Genomic DNA, 15,813 nt, shown 5'->3' on the forward strand with positions numbered 1-15,813 from the left:
GGAGGCGCGACTCGGCCAGCCACGGGCTTGGTGGGCGTGCCGGCCCTGTGCCCAAAGGGAGCGCGCGAACACGGGACACAGGACGGGGAAGGGCGGGCTGCCAGGCAGGGGGAGTCTCCCAGATACTTGCTGGGCACTTAGGGTGGGTGTGTGCGTGGCCAGGAGGGGATCGTACAGGGTTCCCCAGGCGCGCCGCTGCTGCAAGTCAGTGTGGATGGGTTGGGTGCGCTCCTGGGCAGCTTGCGCCGAGCAGAGAAAGCGCAAGGAGAGAGATAAACCTGGGGAGGACATTTAGGGGTCCGGGGTCTCGGGGGCGTGCGCAAGGCCCGGGAAGCTGCAGGCGCAGCGAGAACTAGAGGGACACATTTTGGGTGACTTCGAAAAAGATCGGAGAACCTCGGGCTGAGAAGGGGGGTGCCGAGCCGCGTTTGCACACCCCAAGGATTGAGCCTACGAGACTCCTAGCTGGGGTGCCAGGAGTTCTGTTTGCAACTTTTTCCTTGGCCGCGGGTTGGGGCCCTGGCGGGCGGAGGTGAACAGGTGCGGGGCGGGGGAAGGAAAAGATGGGGGAGGTGCACGAAGGAGGTGGCGGGAGGGGGGGTGGTCCGCAGCTCTGGTCGCGCGAGGGTCCCTGAGCCCTCAGTTCCATTAGCGCCGAGCTAGAGCCAGATGCAAAGTTAATGTTTGATCTATCTAGCGATCTTTGCCTCAGGCTAGTGCCTGGGCGCCTGGGCCAATTCTGGAGGGCGTGGACTGAAAGGGAGAAGACCAGGGACTGGGTGAATGAGGCCCTCCTTGCTGACTTGCCGCGGGGTCCTTTTCTTCTCCTACGCAGTTTCTAGCAAGTTGTTGCACCCAGGACCTGCATGGCCAGGGCATTCCAGGAAAGTTGGAAAATGCAGAGTCCCAAAGAGAGGTGTCAGACCCAGGAAAAGGGACTGGCTTTGAGCAGCCAAGGAGTGTCAGGCATCCTGCAATAGTTACCTGGTGACAATGAGAAAGGGTGGTGTTTGGTACAATCTGGACAGCCCGAGGTTTCCTAGTCTGTGAGATGATGGATTGCATGGGAGAAGAGCACGGGGGTGGAGGGTAGGAGGGGGAGAGGCGGGAGGGAGGGACCCGAATGCTCCCAGCCCCTATTGTGCTGCACTAGGCTTCCCCCATGTCGCAGCAAAACCTAACCTCAAATCCCCGGACAGTCCCCCAGCTAAGAACCCTAAAACTGCATGGTATTTCAGATAGACAGATTGTCTAAGCCTAGCCCCTTGCTCACCCCAGACTTGAGCCAGTAAAGAAAAGAAGCCTGGGCTTTTGGGTGAGAAGGATTAGGGGTAGGAGGAAACTCAGGAGGCTCCAGGGAAGATGCCCAGGTTGAAAAGATTAAGGGAACTGCTATGGCTTCCTTCTTGGTCCTTTTACATTCCTAGGCTAGTTATGCTACTCTCCTTTGGGCCTCAGTTTTTCTCTTCTGTGAAATGGGAAGAGGAAATGGTGCCTCTTGGGGATGGGGATCCCAAGTAGAGCCGGGACTGTCTCTGGGAAAGCTGCATGGCTGGCCACAGGGTCCTTACAGGGCACAGCTGTATAGAGCCACAGTTGTCACTGGAGTCTGCGCCTGGACTCTAGCAGGGTTTGGGTAGGCACAGAGCTCTGGCCTTCTGCCTGAGAAAGGCGGGCCTGCACTGAGAGTGAAAGTGGGCCCGCCCAGTGGTGGTTAGTCCAAGAAGGCATACTTCCTGCAATAAGACAGATCCTCCACGTAGCAGTGCATGGCTGGGGTTTGTTTATTCAATGACTTAGGGCTGTGTCGGATACTGTGTAGCATACCGGCTACACAGCTTTCAGGAGACAAGCATACAGTGGCTATATGTACACTAATGACACATCAACAGAGCCACACACTGCTCCCTAGCGAGCAACTTCTGTTTGACTGCATGTGGGACGTGGTTCCTTACACTCATGGGGCAGGCATGGCACATAATACTGTATGTGCTCTGACAGTTTGAGTTAAAGCAAAAAGAAACCCAAAAGCCGACGGAATGGCTTCCCTGGGAAATGCAAGGACAGCAGGCTCACTTATACCTTTCGACATCACACACAGAGACAAAGAGACGCAGAGGGTCTCAGACTGCATCCCCACTACTGCATGCCAGCACCAGAGACTGTTAGCCACACAGGGAGAGAGGCCATCTAGCAAAATTGGCACACAGTTTTATGAGCCCATCTACAACACAGGTTCCTACGTGTTACATTCCAGTAGGACCTGGTTATTCAGAAACGTACTGCAGTGGTGAACTGCAAATGATCTCATGCCGACCATGGAATTTTCAGGAATTTTGCAAACTGTTAAACATAGACATGTTTTACATTTATTTTTATTTTATGTTCATTGGTGTTTTGCCTGTGTGAGGGTGTCAGAAGTCTTGAAACTAGAATTATAAACAGTTGTGGTTGCGGGTTCGGTCCCCAGCTCCGAAAAAAAAGAAAAAAACAAAACAAAAACAAAAAAAAAAACAAAAAAAACCAGTTATGGTTGCTGGGAATTGAACCCGGGTCCTCTGAAAGAGCAGCCAGTGCTCTTAACCACTGAGCCATCTCTCCAGCCCAAACATAGACATTAAAAGACATTAATATGCTTATAATTAAAAATAACTCCTTTCACAGGGTCTCCCCTGCCAGTTCTGTCCCCCACACTATTGGGGATCAGGAACTGGCCCAAAGCAAAGAGAAACCTTGGGTTAGCAAGATGGCTCAGTGGGTGAAGATGCTTGGTACCAAGCCTGTTGAACCGAATTCAAAACCTCTGGTGAACTGGGTTCATGGTGGCACACGCCTTTAATCCCAGCACCTGGGAGGCAGAGGCAGGTGGATCTCTCTCTCTCTCTCTCTCTCTCTCTCTCTCTCTCTCTCTATCTATCTATCTCTCTCTCTCTCTATCTCTCTTTCTCTTTCTCTCTTGAGTTCAAGACTAGCCTGGTTTACAGAGTGAGTTCCAGGAAAGCCAAGACCTGTTTCAAAAACCCAACCTAAACCAAACCAAACCAAACTAAATGTGTGGTGAAGGGCTCCCATGGGCTCTCGTCCTCCTACCTCCACATGTGGACTTTGACGTGTGCACGTATGCATGTACATACAACACGTAATTGTAAAAGAAAACCCAGTTTGGGAACAGCATGTGGGTAGCTTGAGAGTAATCACTGAGGCTGTATTTATTCCACAGAAACTAGCAAATGCTATGAATCAGGGTTCCCTCCTTGAGAACTGGCCATCAGTCTGCACCAGCATGTGACTCTACTTACCCTGCTGGTATCCAGGAGAGTGAACATACTGGCAGATCTATGGTCTTGAAACACTATGTGAAGCTCCAAGCTCAGTGTTTGTTCCGGACTGGCCCTTTACAAACTCTCTTGGTTTTCTCATCTGTGAAATGGGTTAATAATTCTGTAAAAGTGGAATTTTAAACAGGGCCCACTTCCTCAGGGCCCTCTGAGAAGTGGGTGGTTTGTTTGATTTTTAAAGAAGTATCTATTTATAGGAGTACACTGTCACTGTCTTCAGACACACCAGAAGAGGGCATCAGATCCCATTACAGGTGGTTGTGAGCCACCATGTGGTTGCTAGAAATTAAACTCAGGACCTCTGAAAGAGCAGTCAGTGCTCTTAGCCACTGAGCCATTTCTCCAACCCTATCTGTTTTTGAGACAGGGTCTTATATACAGTGTGTCTGCCTCAAACTATAACTGAGAATGACCTTGAACTCCTGCTCTTCTTGCCTCTACCTCTGAAGAGCTTTGATTCCAGTTGTGAACTACCACCCTGGTTTATATGCTGTTGGGGATGCTGTCTAAACTATGTGCATGATAAGCAAACAATTTTTTTATAGTATAGAATAATTTATTCAGGGAATGGGGAGGGTAGTTAAGAGAGTAGTAGAGGCAGAGGAAGGCAGCGAGAGAGGAGTAGAGGAGTAGAGATCGGCCATGAGAGAGAAGGGGTAAGGGAATGACGGGGAACAGAAGAGCAAGAGAAGAGAAAGAGACAACAAGAGAGCAAGAGCACAATTTTCTGACTGAACCACCTTCCTGTCTCCTTGTGAGAGGTCGGTGCAGATCAATGCCCCAGCACACGGGGAAAGCCTTTGGTTAACATCGAACATGGTGTCGTACGTATGCCTACAAGTTCACATACAGCCCTGTGTGGAGGCCATTCTGGGAACGCAGCGAACCTCAGTGCGGAGGGAGTCTAAGGACTGACGAAGGACGGCTCATAGGATATGGTCCAGGGCCTGGCAAGGGGAGGCAAAGTAGCTGGAACCAGGCAAGGGGCATACAGGACATAGTCCCTTCCTCGGGGAATTAATCTCAAGATAGCCCGGGGCTGGCTTCTAGACACCAAACTTGATCTTAGCCATGAAGCTGAGAGGCAGTAGAGCTCTCTGGAATCTGTGTAGCAGGTACCAGGAAGGAGAAGGCTGAAATGGGAGGGAGGTGTGTTTAGGACCTGGCAGGCAAACTTTCAACTCCAAGCTTCCTTCTTTCTCTTCCTTTGTTCTATAAACACGTTTTTTTTAATATATTATTATTATTCTTTGTGTAGGGAATTTTGCCTGAATGTGTGTTATGTCTGGGTACCACAAGCCTGGTTCCTGAGGAGACCAAACGTGGGTGTCGAATCCCTTGGAAAGGGAGTTACAGATGGCTGTGAGCCACCATGCGGGTGCTGGGAACTGAGTTCTCTTTCAAAGCAGCAAGCGCTCTAACCACTGAGCGACCTCTCCAGCCCCGTGTTTCGCTCATTCTGCATTTACTCAGAGCAAACTGACTCTCACCCAGTACTCTAAGGTCTTAGAGATGAAGGCAGTTCTCGTTACCTCCAGAGGAATGAGAGTATTTGTCCATACGGAGACTCAAAGGTGAGTCCTAGCACTCTAGCAGCAGAGGCAGAAAGATCACAAGTTCAAGGCCAGCCTGAGCTACAGAGACCTTGTTTCCAAACCAATGCAAAAGACTTGAAAGTAAATGTGGGTAGGAGCTGTCTTTGAAGTGGTCCCACCTTGAAATGGCCCAAAAGTCCCATCCACTGGATTCTTACTACTTGCTAGGAATCCTTTTAAGTGTTTTATACTGATTGAGAAGCGATCTGAGGTGGTCTGGATAGATCTCAGAAGCAGTGATCTGGGAAAACAAAGAAGACACTTATACCACACTTTTTATATAAAATGTTCTAAATGACCAAGCACAGTGGCACAGGTCTTTAGTCTCTGCATTTGCATGGCTGAGGCAGGAAGATCACAAGTTCAAGGCCAGCTTGAGACCCTGTTAAAGATTGAGAATGCAAAGTCTAGAGCTGGGGTGGGGGGTGGCAGCTCACATCTTTAATCTCAGGCATTTGGGAGGCAGAGCCAGGTGGATCTCTCTGAGTTCAAGGAGAGCCTGGTCTACAGAGCAAATTCCAAGACAGCCAGGGCTACACAGAGAGACACTGTCTCAACAAACAAACAAAAAAACAAACAAACAAACAAACACCCACAAAGTCAAGGGTGAGGAGATAAGTCAGTCAGTAATGTGCTTGGAAGATAAGCATAAGGCACAGACTTCAAGTCCCAGGGCCATGTAGAAGGCCAGACATGGTGGCAAATGCTTGTAACCATGGCAATCGGGAGTCAGAGATGGGCAGAACCCTAAGGCTCACCGTCTAGCCAGCTCAGCCTAATTGTTGAGCACCTGGTCCCAGACCCGTTGATAGAGACTATCTCAAGAGACCAAGGTAACTGGCTGGAGGGATGGCTCAGCAGTTAGAGCACGGACTGCTCTTCCAGAGGTCCTGAGTTCAAATCTCAGCAACCACATGGTGGCTCATAACCATCTGTAATGGGATCAGATGCCCTCTTCTGGCCTGCAGGCATACATGCAGGGAGAACACTGTATATAATAAATCTTTTTTTTTTTTAAATCCCCCAAAACAAGGTATGAATGGTACCTGAGAAAATACAGCCAAGGTTGACCTCTGGTCTCCATCATAAACACATGCATGTCATGTGCAAACACATGGGAAAGTAGAAGTAGACGGATCTCTGTGAGTTTTAGGCCAAGTCCAGGACAAACAGCCATGGCTCTGGTGACCTAAGTTTGATCTCTGGGACCCATGTGGTAGGAGAGAACCAGGTCCAGTTAAGTACCTCCTAATGTCCACATATACACCTTGGAAGTCTCATGGTCTGGAAAATAGTCTTAATATTTTAAATTATTCTTATAACACCAACCTCAGGAGGCAGGGGTGGGGGATGAGGGTGCGGGGTGCATACCTTTAATTCCAGAACTCCATAGGCAGAGGCAGGCAGATCTGAGTTTGAGGCCAGCCTGGTCTACAGAGTGAGTTCCAGGACAGCCAGAACTACACAGAGAAATCTTGTCTCAAAAACAAACAAACAAACAAACAAACAAACAGGTAGAGCTAGAGAGGTGGCTCAGTGGTTAGAGCTGGAGAGGTGGCTCAATGGTTAGAGCTGGAGAGGTGGCTCAGTGGTTAGAGCTGGAGAGGTGGCTCAGTGGTTAGAGCTGAGGGGTTGCTCAGACATTAAGAGTGCATACTGCACTTCAAGGGATCAGAGTTCAGTTTCTCGCACCCACACTGGGCAGCTCGCAAATCTTGGGATCCAGGCATCACCTCACAAACCACACAGACATGGATCTCAGCCAGACAGGGATAGTTTATTGAGCATACGCCCCAGGACTGGTCTACCAGGGTCATGGTCCAAATTTGGGAACTGAACCATGACCCTGAGTTAAGATCCTACAGGGTTTTAAGCCCCAAATCCACAAACATCTGTGCCAAGTTATTTCACCAATCAGGATGTAGGGATAGAGGTCTCCTTAGGAACGTGTCTTTGTTGTACACTTACCCTGCTCCCATTGGTTGGGGTATTCAGCTGTGGCAGGGGACGTGCCTTGTCTAACATTCATTGTCCTAACTTGTCTACCAGGATGGGACTTGTCTAATATTCATGTCCTAACTTGCCAACCAGGATGTCAGTTACCCACGTACATGCCTCTTCCTGCCGAGTAGGATGTCAGTTCCCAGGGAGGTCTTGGGAACTTAAACTTTACTGGACCACTACTCAAAATGGAAGTCTTACTCCAAGCAGTTTCTCACACTGGTGGAGGTGTCTGTCTTATGTTGGGGTCCATCCCAGGGGCAGCTTATAAAGGCAAATACCATCAAAACTTATACATAGGTATAGGAATCACTGTTGGGTGGTTCGTTCTGGTCCAAGCTTATTGTGGGTAATAATAAAAGCAGTTCTAGGGGTTGGGGATTTAGCTCAGTGGTAGAGCGCTTGCCTAGGAAGCGCAAGGCCCTGGGTTCCGTCCCCAGCTCCGAAAAAAAGAACCAAAAAAATAAAAAAATAAAAAAATAAAAGCAGTTCTGCTGACTTCTATCATGATTGGTTCCCAAAGGCACAGAATTTAACAGACTATGCAATCAATCTTGGCATTAGGAAGCTTCTTAGTAACAGCAGAAACATATGAGAAAGTTTCCTTATTAGGGTGGGCTAGCCAGGTAACTGTTACCTAGGCCTTAACATTCCAGTTAGGCCTTAATGGTTCACCTAGGTCCTAACAACAGCCTGTGATTCCAACTGTAGGGGACATGACATTCTGCATTCACAAACACGTACCTAGAGACATATATGTAAACCATACACATAATTTAAAACATACATGGCTGGAGAATTGACTCCGTGATTAAGAGCACTGGCTGCTCATCTAGAAAGACCCCGGTTCAGTTCCCAGAACCCACTTGATGGCTCCCAACCATCTATAACTTCAGGTCCAGATGAGTTCAGTGCCCTGTTCTGACCTCCACAGGTTCCAGGCACGCATGGGGTGCACATACATGCATGCAGACAAACCGTACATTTAAAACAAATTAAAATGCTTAAATTATCCATATGCACACATGTAATTAGCTGTGCGCATTTGAAGACTGGACGCCAGTGCCCAGCACCCATCAGCTGACTGTACTCTTAGCCAGTGCTGGAGGCTGAGACAAAAGTTCTCCAGAGCAAACTGATTGGCTCAGACTGCCCAGATTCACCAGCTCTGCGATCAATGAAAAGACCTTGCTCAATATATAAGGTGGAGAGTGCTGGAGAAGGACAGATGTCAACCTCTGGCCACCACACACATGTGAACACATACTACACCACGGTGATATATATATGGTGACTTATTGTGTGTCAGTAATAACTCAATAGCGCTGGAAAGAACCCGGTGCAGTAGCCGAGCACTTGGGACATTGAAGTAGGAGGGTCTGAGTTCTGAGCTAGCCTAGGCAACATAGTGAGATCCTCCCACATTGAACAAAACAAGCAAAAAGCCTTTAGTCCTTACCCTTGGGTGATCGAGGCAGGAGAGGGACAGATGACAGAGAGACAAGAGGAGGCATGGAGGCTTCACGGTCAGCAGTAAGCTCAGACCGCCCCATTCTGAGGCAGACGCATGCTGGGCAGGGACAGGCTGGGCGCAAACTGAAGCAGGGAGAAAGGCTGGTGTTCAGTGAGGGGAGGTGGTGGGAGGTGAAGCTAGCCAACTGGTCTGGGGCCAGAGCCTTTCCCTTCTCTCTAGTTCTGTGTGCCCACACCTGTCCTTGGACCACACATCTGTCTGTCTGCCCTGGAGCCTACAGCCATCAGAGGCCCAGGGCAACATCTGTGTCTCAGTGTTTTTCTTGTGACTTCCCACAGGAAGGGGCCCTGGACCTTCTGAAGAAACTGAACAGTTGCCAGATGTCCATCCAGCTGCTACAGGTGGGAGGAGGGGCTCCAGAGGCAGCTGCTACAGGTGGGAGGAGGGGCTCCATCCAGCTGCTACAGGTGGGAGGAGTGGCTCCAGGGGCAGTTGCTACAGGTGGGAGGAGGGGCTCCATCCAGCTGCTACAGGTGGGAGGAGGGGCTCCAGGGGCAGTTGCTACAGGTGGGAGGAGGGGCTCCAGAGGCAGTTGCTCTGTGGGAGGGAAAGACCCCATGGAGATTTCTGAGGGGCAGTGAGGTGCTGACATGGAGTTGAGGGTGCGTCTCTTGAGGGTAGGTTCTTTCCCAGGCTCAGGGGTCAGGGTCCTTGCATCTAGGGAGAAGATTCTTTCTTTGAATCTTTATCCAAAGCCCAAGTGGCTTTGACCCAAGTGGCTCATGATCCAGGGAGAGGGAGGAGTCCCCCTGCTTTCAAATCCTTGGATTTCCCACAAACCCCCAAACTTTACCAGAGACTTCTGTCCCAAAGGGACAAGCGCAGATCTAAGAGGTGGCAGCCAGAGGTAGGTCTAAGTCTCGACTTTTTCTCAAAGCATCTAGTAGACCGAGAATGGTACAGGGTCCTAGCGACAGCCATCACACACCTCATCCCAGCTTTCCATCAACAGTGCCTATCAGTGAAGGCTTGAGTCTCAGGCAGGGGAGTAGTGGTCAGAGTGTAGTTCTAGGATAGACGATCAAGGTAACGTCATCTCTGGAGGGTCAGAGCAAGGACCCTGGAGAGGTCTAGATGGAGGGAAGCGATGGCTGAGCCGGGCTGCTGCCTTCAGTAAGAGTGGCTGGTTCTGGGTCAGCTCCCTTCCTCCTTTCCTCACAGACCACCAGGATCGGAGTCGCTGTCAATGGAGTTCGCAAGCACTGCTCAGACAAGGAGGTGGTGTCCTTGGCCAAAGTCCTCATTAAAAACTGGAAGCGGCTGCTGGGTGAGAGGGGGCAAGAACGAGTGGAGATGGCGCTTCCTCCCCACATATGGGAGAGGTCATGCCTGGCTAGTTGTGGGTTCTCAGCTTATGTCACTGAGTTATTTACTAAATAGCATGTGACCTCAGGATCATGGCGTTCACGGTGCTGTGTGCACAGATGTAAGATCTATATGTAACATATAACTCTTAGTGTATGTGTCAATACGCTTCTGTTTGGGTGCATGTATGTGAACACTGCCTGACTCTGCATAGATGGGTGTACTGCTATGTTCCATGTGAGGTATACATGTTCTCTCTATATATATCTCTGTGTGCATGCACATGTGTGTGCATATGTCCACATCATGCATCTGCATGCATGCATTCCTGTGTATGTACATGTGTGCACGCATGTACATGTGTGTGCGTGCCCATGTACGTTTGTGTGTGCATGTGTGCACATGCATCCACATGTGTGCATGCATGTGTGTGATGGGCCTGCATGCAGCCGTCCCCCAGTCCTGGTCCTTTCTCTTCCCCAGACACCAAAGTCACACAGGTCTGGGCTGTGAAGGTGCTGAGTGGGGATACAATGCCACAATTTCATTTTCAGATTCCCCCAGAACCACCAAAGGAGAGAGAGAAGCAAGAGAAAAAGCAAAGAAGAAGGAGAAAGGACTCGGCTCTTCAGGCTGGAAACCAGAAGCAGGTCTTTCCCCACCAAGGAAGAAAGAAGGAGGAGAGCCCAAAACCAGGTGCTTCTTTTTAGGGCTGGAGAGGAGGGGACCCACACTTGTCACAGCAGCAGTTTAGAGAATGTCTTGAAGACAGCCCTCGAGGTAGATGTTAGCGTCTCCTCTGGTGCTCACCCTGCAGTCTTTTGGCTCAATCTGACCTACTCGTATGACCCCAGCTTCCCCCAGAACGGTGAAGGGATGGGAAACATGCCAGCCGTGCAGCTCTGGAATTACTCAGCTTTGAGACACTCACAGGAGCCAGGCACAGCAGCGCACACAGCTATAAACACCGCACTCAAGAGGAGGACAGGGAGATCATGGATTTTTGGCCAGCCTGGGCTACATAGCAAGATCGCTGCCTCAAAAACCAGGAGGGGTTCTCCCAGGAGGCTCTGCAGCTGTTCTCTGGTCCCTCAGATATAAAGAAAGATGGTCAAAATGGGAGAGGACCCCTGCTCAGAAGGATCCCCATCTCCCCGGCATTGCACCAGTCCCATAAGCAAAGCCTTGATGTCTAACAGGAGCAGCCACCACTGATGAGAGCCACGTCTTGAAAGCTGTGGCTCTCACTGATCACCTGTAGACTTCTCTCAGCCTTTCCTGTCTAGACACACTTTATGAACCAAGCCATTGACTCGGGCAGGGATGTTGCCTGGTAACGCAGCTCACATCCCACCTTCTTCAGGTCTGCAGGGAGGGTCGGGCCTAGACTTTGTCCATTGGGAAGAGAAGTGATTGATCCGTACTGATTCGGCAAGCCGAGGACTTTCCAGATCCCACAGTTACTATGTGGGGATGAGGCTGGATCTGTACCTCTGCAGAGAGGAACAGAACGTGGTGGTCTTAACCCTGTGCCCACTCCCTTTGTCCACCCTAGCCAAGTACTCCCCAAGGCATGTGTGTCTTGGATAGGACACAAATGCCACGTTTACCATGGTAAAGATTTCATGGATGTCTAGATAAAGCCATGGTAGAAGGCGAGGCAGGAGGATAGCTTGAGAGAATTTGGAGTTCTGCCCTGAGTGACATAGTGAGCCCCCATTTCAAAAGAGGAATTTTATGTTTGGCCACCTGGTAATCAGGTTTGTGGTAGATATTGTCACACTGCAGACACACACCTTCAGAATCTTTTAAATGCCTCTATACGCAAACTTTAAACAAGTGTGTGTATGGTGTATGTGTGTGTGTGTGTGTGTGTGTGTGTGTGTGTGTGTGTTTGTGTGCGCGCGCACGCGCAGGTGCCTACACACGTGAGTATGTGGAGGTTAGGGGACAACTTGTAGGAATCAAGTCTGTCTCCTACCATGTGGGTTCAGGCTTGGCATTTCTCCTCCTCCCCTCTCCTTCTCCCCTCCCCTTTTCTGTCCCTCATCTCCCCTCTCCTCCCTGCCTCCCCCCTCCTCTCTTCCTGTCCCTTGTCACCTCTCTTCACAGTGCTGGGGATGGGTCCTAGGGCCTTACACATGCTAGGCAAGCCCCCTATACCACTGTCTTGCCCAGCCCATTCCCCATGCCACACTGCTTTTTACGCAATTTTCATGGAGGGCTGTTGCATAATGGATGCCATAGGGCAGGAAGTTCTAAAGTACTCTAGAAGACGTGAGTTGTGGAACTACAGCTTACGAATAGAAATTTTAGACAGGGGCTGGAGAGATGGCTCAGTGGTTAAGAGCACCCGACTACTCTTCCAGAGGTCCTGAGTTCAATTCCCAGCAACCACATGGTGGCTCACAACCGTCTGTAATGAGATCTGATGCTCTCTTCTGGTATATCTGAAGACAGCTACAGTGTACTTATATATAATAAATGAATAAATCTTTAAAAAAAAGAATTTTTAGACAGGACCAGGCAGTAGAGACCAGGAGTAGTTGCTCAGTGCATTTTGGAAATTGAAGATTTTCTTTTAACCTCTGACCTTGTCATGCTAATAGCATGGTGGCTATAGGATCGGGTGGATTTTCTTCCTTTGCGTCCATTCTTTCCTTCTGGACACTGGTTTCTTATAAGACTTTGGGCAAGGCCCACACCTGATCTCGGTCCTTACTGTTCTCATTTGCCAACTCAACTCAACTCTCCTAGCCTGTGTGCGCTTCCCCCAACCTCCTAAGTAGCCTGCAGGGGAGGCCGAACGCCATCTCAGTCTCTCCAGCTCCAGATTCATGTACCAACATGAGAACGCAGGCCAGAGCCCGCCTTGACAGCAGGGAGGAGGGCCTGCTGATGGTTCTCAGTAATTAGGCGTTCAGGGTAACACTGAGGCAGCATTCCTGCAGACCTCTCTGCCTCCTCCCTTGTATTGTTCTGTCAGGTAGGGGTGGGCGAGAAGGACTAGTGGGTACCTTGGGGCCTCTCTTTCCCTGGCAGCTGCAACCCCAGCAGGCTTCCTTATCCTCTGCCCTGCAAGCCTTGCTCCAGGGTTTCCTCTCCCAGCAAAGCAGTATGGCTGCTGGCCCACAAGATGGCATCATCTCCGGTTTTGTGTTTTTCAGGAGAGACTCCGTAGACTCCAGGTCATCCACCACCTCCTCTCCAAAAAGGCCTTCGCTGGAAAGGTAACCAAAGGGCCTTCTTCCTTAGGCATGGGGGCGGGGCTCTCTGTTCTGCCGGGTAAACCTGAGGTAGGAGAAGAAACCTACAGTGCCTTACCTTCAAATTCTAGGACCTGCAGGCATGACTGCCGTCCAGTCACTGTCACTCCAACACCGAGTGCCAAGCCCAAGGTCAAGTTGAGCTCAGTAAGGACAGCCAGGGCTGTACAGAGAAACCCTGTCTTGATAAACAAACCAACCAAAGCCAGGATCTGGGAGACCGGGGGATTGCTATAAACTCAAGGCTAGTCTAGGCTGTATAGTAAGGTCAGGGAGCTGGTTATGCCCATGTTAGGGTCATACCTAGCCAAGAGCCCTTCCTGTACGAAAGGCCTGACAGAGTCAGCAGGAGCAGACGGGGGTGGGGGGATGGGGGGGCGATGCATGGGTGAATCCTATCCCTCACAGATCTCTCCTTTAGAAACTGGAGCCACTGGCTTGGGAACTACTTCACCAGAGTTATCAGGCTTGTCCTGCTGCCTGCATCATCAGATTGTAGGGCTCAGAGCAGAAAAAGAGAACAGTTAGGAGGTGTCGGGATAATCTGTGGCTCGCATCACTTTGATGGAGGTGGAAAAGGATCACGAAAAGGATCACGTTGAGAAATCTGTTCTGGGATGGGATTTATGGATGTTTGTATGGGACCTGTGAGACAATTCAGGGCACCAACAATGGTCACCACAGTCCCTGTGGCTGGAGCTGTCAGGGTGGAAGACTGCATGGAGAAGCAATGCTAAGAATTCAGGCTGGGATGAGACTGTTTGCCTCGAAGGCACGGAGTCCTGGAGTTCATTCCCCACCATTGCGTAAACCGGGCGTGCCTGTGATCGAGAGAACTCTCGGAGATGCAGGCAGGAGGGTCAGAAATTGAAGGTCATCATCTCGTCGTTAAGTATATAGAGAGCTCACAGCAGACTGGATGGGGGCGAGCCCACATCTCGACTGAAACAGTTGTGGTCTCCTGAGCTGGCTGTGGTAACCCGAGAGGCAGAGGCAGTTGGATCACCAGTTTGAAGACTAGTGCAGAGAGTGTGGCTAGCTAGACAGCCTGCCTACCTGAGGGGGTAACGCTACCTAGCCCTAACCAATGGTTGCCTTGTGAAAATGCACACCTAGTGCGTCCTTCCGGGTTTGTTGTTCTTTGTGAGGCAGGGTTTCACTACGTATTTAAAGGTAAGGGGGGTATGCACCAGGATCTCATGGTTAAGGCCCTGGCTGACCCTAAGCTCCTGGGCTCAAGCAGTCTCACTGCCTTAGCTTTCTGAGTAACTGTACAGATGTGTCAGCATGCTTGGCTGCCATCCTCCAGGGGGGTTCCAGGCCTTTATTTATTATTTGTATGTGTGAGAATGTATATGTGTAAGCATGCATTTGTGTGTATGTGTGTGTGTGTGTGTGTGCGCATGTGTGTACATCATATGTATGATGAGGTCACAGGGCAACTCCGTGGAGCTGGTTCTCTCTCTCTATCCTTACGTGGATTCTAAGGTTCAAACTTAGGGCACCAGGCTCATGTGATGATCCCTCTGACCCCAGTCTTTCAGTATTAAAACTATCCTCACATTGATCTGATTGGTTATATGCCTTGGCCATACACAGGGAGGCCAGAGGACAGCTTACAGGAGTCGGTTCTCTCACTGTGTGGGTTCCAGGGATGGACCGTGGGGTGTCGGGTATGGTGGCAAGCACCCCGCCCTCTCTCTAACCCACAGTCTGCCAGTTTGATGTGTTTTGTGGTGGTGGGTGTTTGCCGGCATGAGCTCGTATGCACCATACATGGGCAGGAAGTCAGAGGCCAGAAAGGACACTGCATGCCCGGGACCTGGAGTTACAGGTGTTTTGTAAGCCATGCTGGGAAGGTCACTGAGGAGAGCAGTTAGCGCTCTCAATCGCTGAGCCTATCTCTCCCAGTGTTCCAGTGATTAGCAGACATCTACGTATTAATATTTCTTCCTATGACTTTTCCAGTTGTAACTAGTGGCCACGTGTGCAGATCTTTCTTTTTAAAAAAAGTCATTCATTTATTTAATGTATGAGTACACAGTAGCTGTCTTCAGGCACAGCAGAAGAGGGCATCAAATCCCATTACAGATGTTTGTGAGCCACCATGTGGTTGCTGGGAATTGAACTCAGGACCTCTGGAAGAGCAGTCGGTGCTCTTAACCGGTGAGCCATCTCTCTAGGCCGCAGATTTTTCTAAGACACAACTGGACACACAATGTGACCCAGCAGAGTGCAGCCTCTAAGGCCAGGCAAAGATCGAAAGGTCTGTCTCAGGACAGAGGTCACTGAATCCATAGCTTGGATTCCTTGGAGTGGCTACACCATGGGATGGGAATACAGGAAGAATGTCCAAGAATGCCTTCTATAGGAAGGAGAGTCTGAGAGGAGTTGGCCTGATCCCTCAGCAGATGGTGTTATTCTGGGAAAGCAGTGCAAAGGGGTGGCAACGGGAGTGAGCGGTGTTCTGAGAACTATAGCTGGAATGGTCACGTACAAGTAGAGACAGATGGACACAGACACACAGAGCCACAGACACACAGGCACACAGAGACAGAAGACACAGATACAGACAGATATATACACAGAAAAACAGACACACAGACACAGACAGACAGATGTGCGTGCGCAAACAAAATGCTTCATGGTAAGTTGCATTCAGATCACTTGCCTATAATCCAGAGTTTGGTTTGGCAGCAACTGTAAGTTACAGTAACTGAACTGTCCACGAGGTGGCGCAAAAGAACAGCAAGCAGGGCCCCATGTGCCTCTGC

General features: G+C 50.1%; 1 protein-coding gene across 2 annotated transcripts in view; it reads left to right on the forward strand.

The window, feature by feature from the left end:
* The window catches only part of Tcea3 (transcription elongation factor A3), a 32,534-nt gene that overhangs the window by 216 nt on the left and 16,505 nt on the right, over positions 1-15,813 (forward strand). For both annotated transcript variants that reach the window (XM_063287455.1, NM_001015008.1), the window contains exons 2-5: positions 8,747-8,809; positions 9,630-9,735; positions 10,328-10,469; positions 12,941-13,003. In XM_063287455.1, the coding sequence (XP_063143525.1) occupies positions 8,747-8,809; positions 9,630-9,735; positions 10,328-10,469; positions 12,941-13,003 (374 nt within the window). The remainder of the gene's footprint in view (positions 1-8,746; positions 8,810-9,629; positions 9,736-10,327; positions 10,470-12,940; positions 13,004-15,813) is intronic.

The sequence above is a fragment of the Rattus norvegicus genome, chromosome 5 (genome assembly GCF_036323735.1).
Source record: "Rattus norvegicus strain BN/NHsdMcwi chromosome 5, GRCr8, whole genome shotgun sequence".
NCBI lineage: Eukaryota > Metazoa > Chordata > Mammalia > Rodentia > Muridae > Rattus > Rattus norvegicus.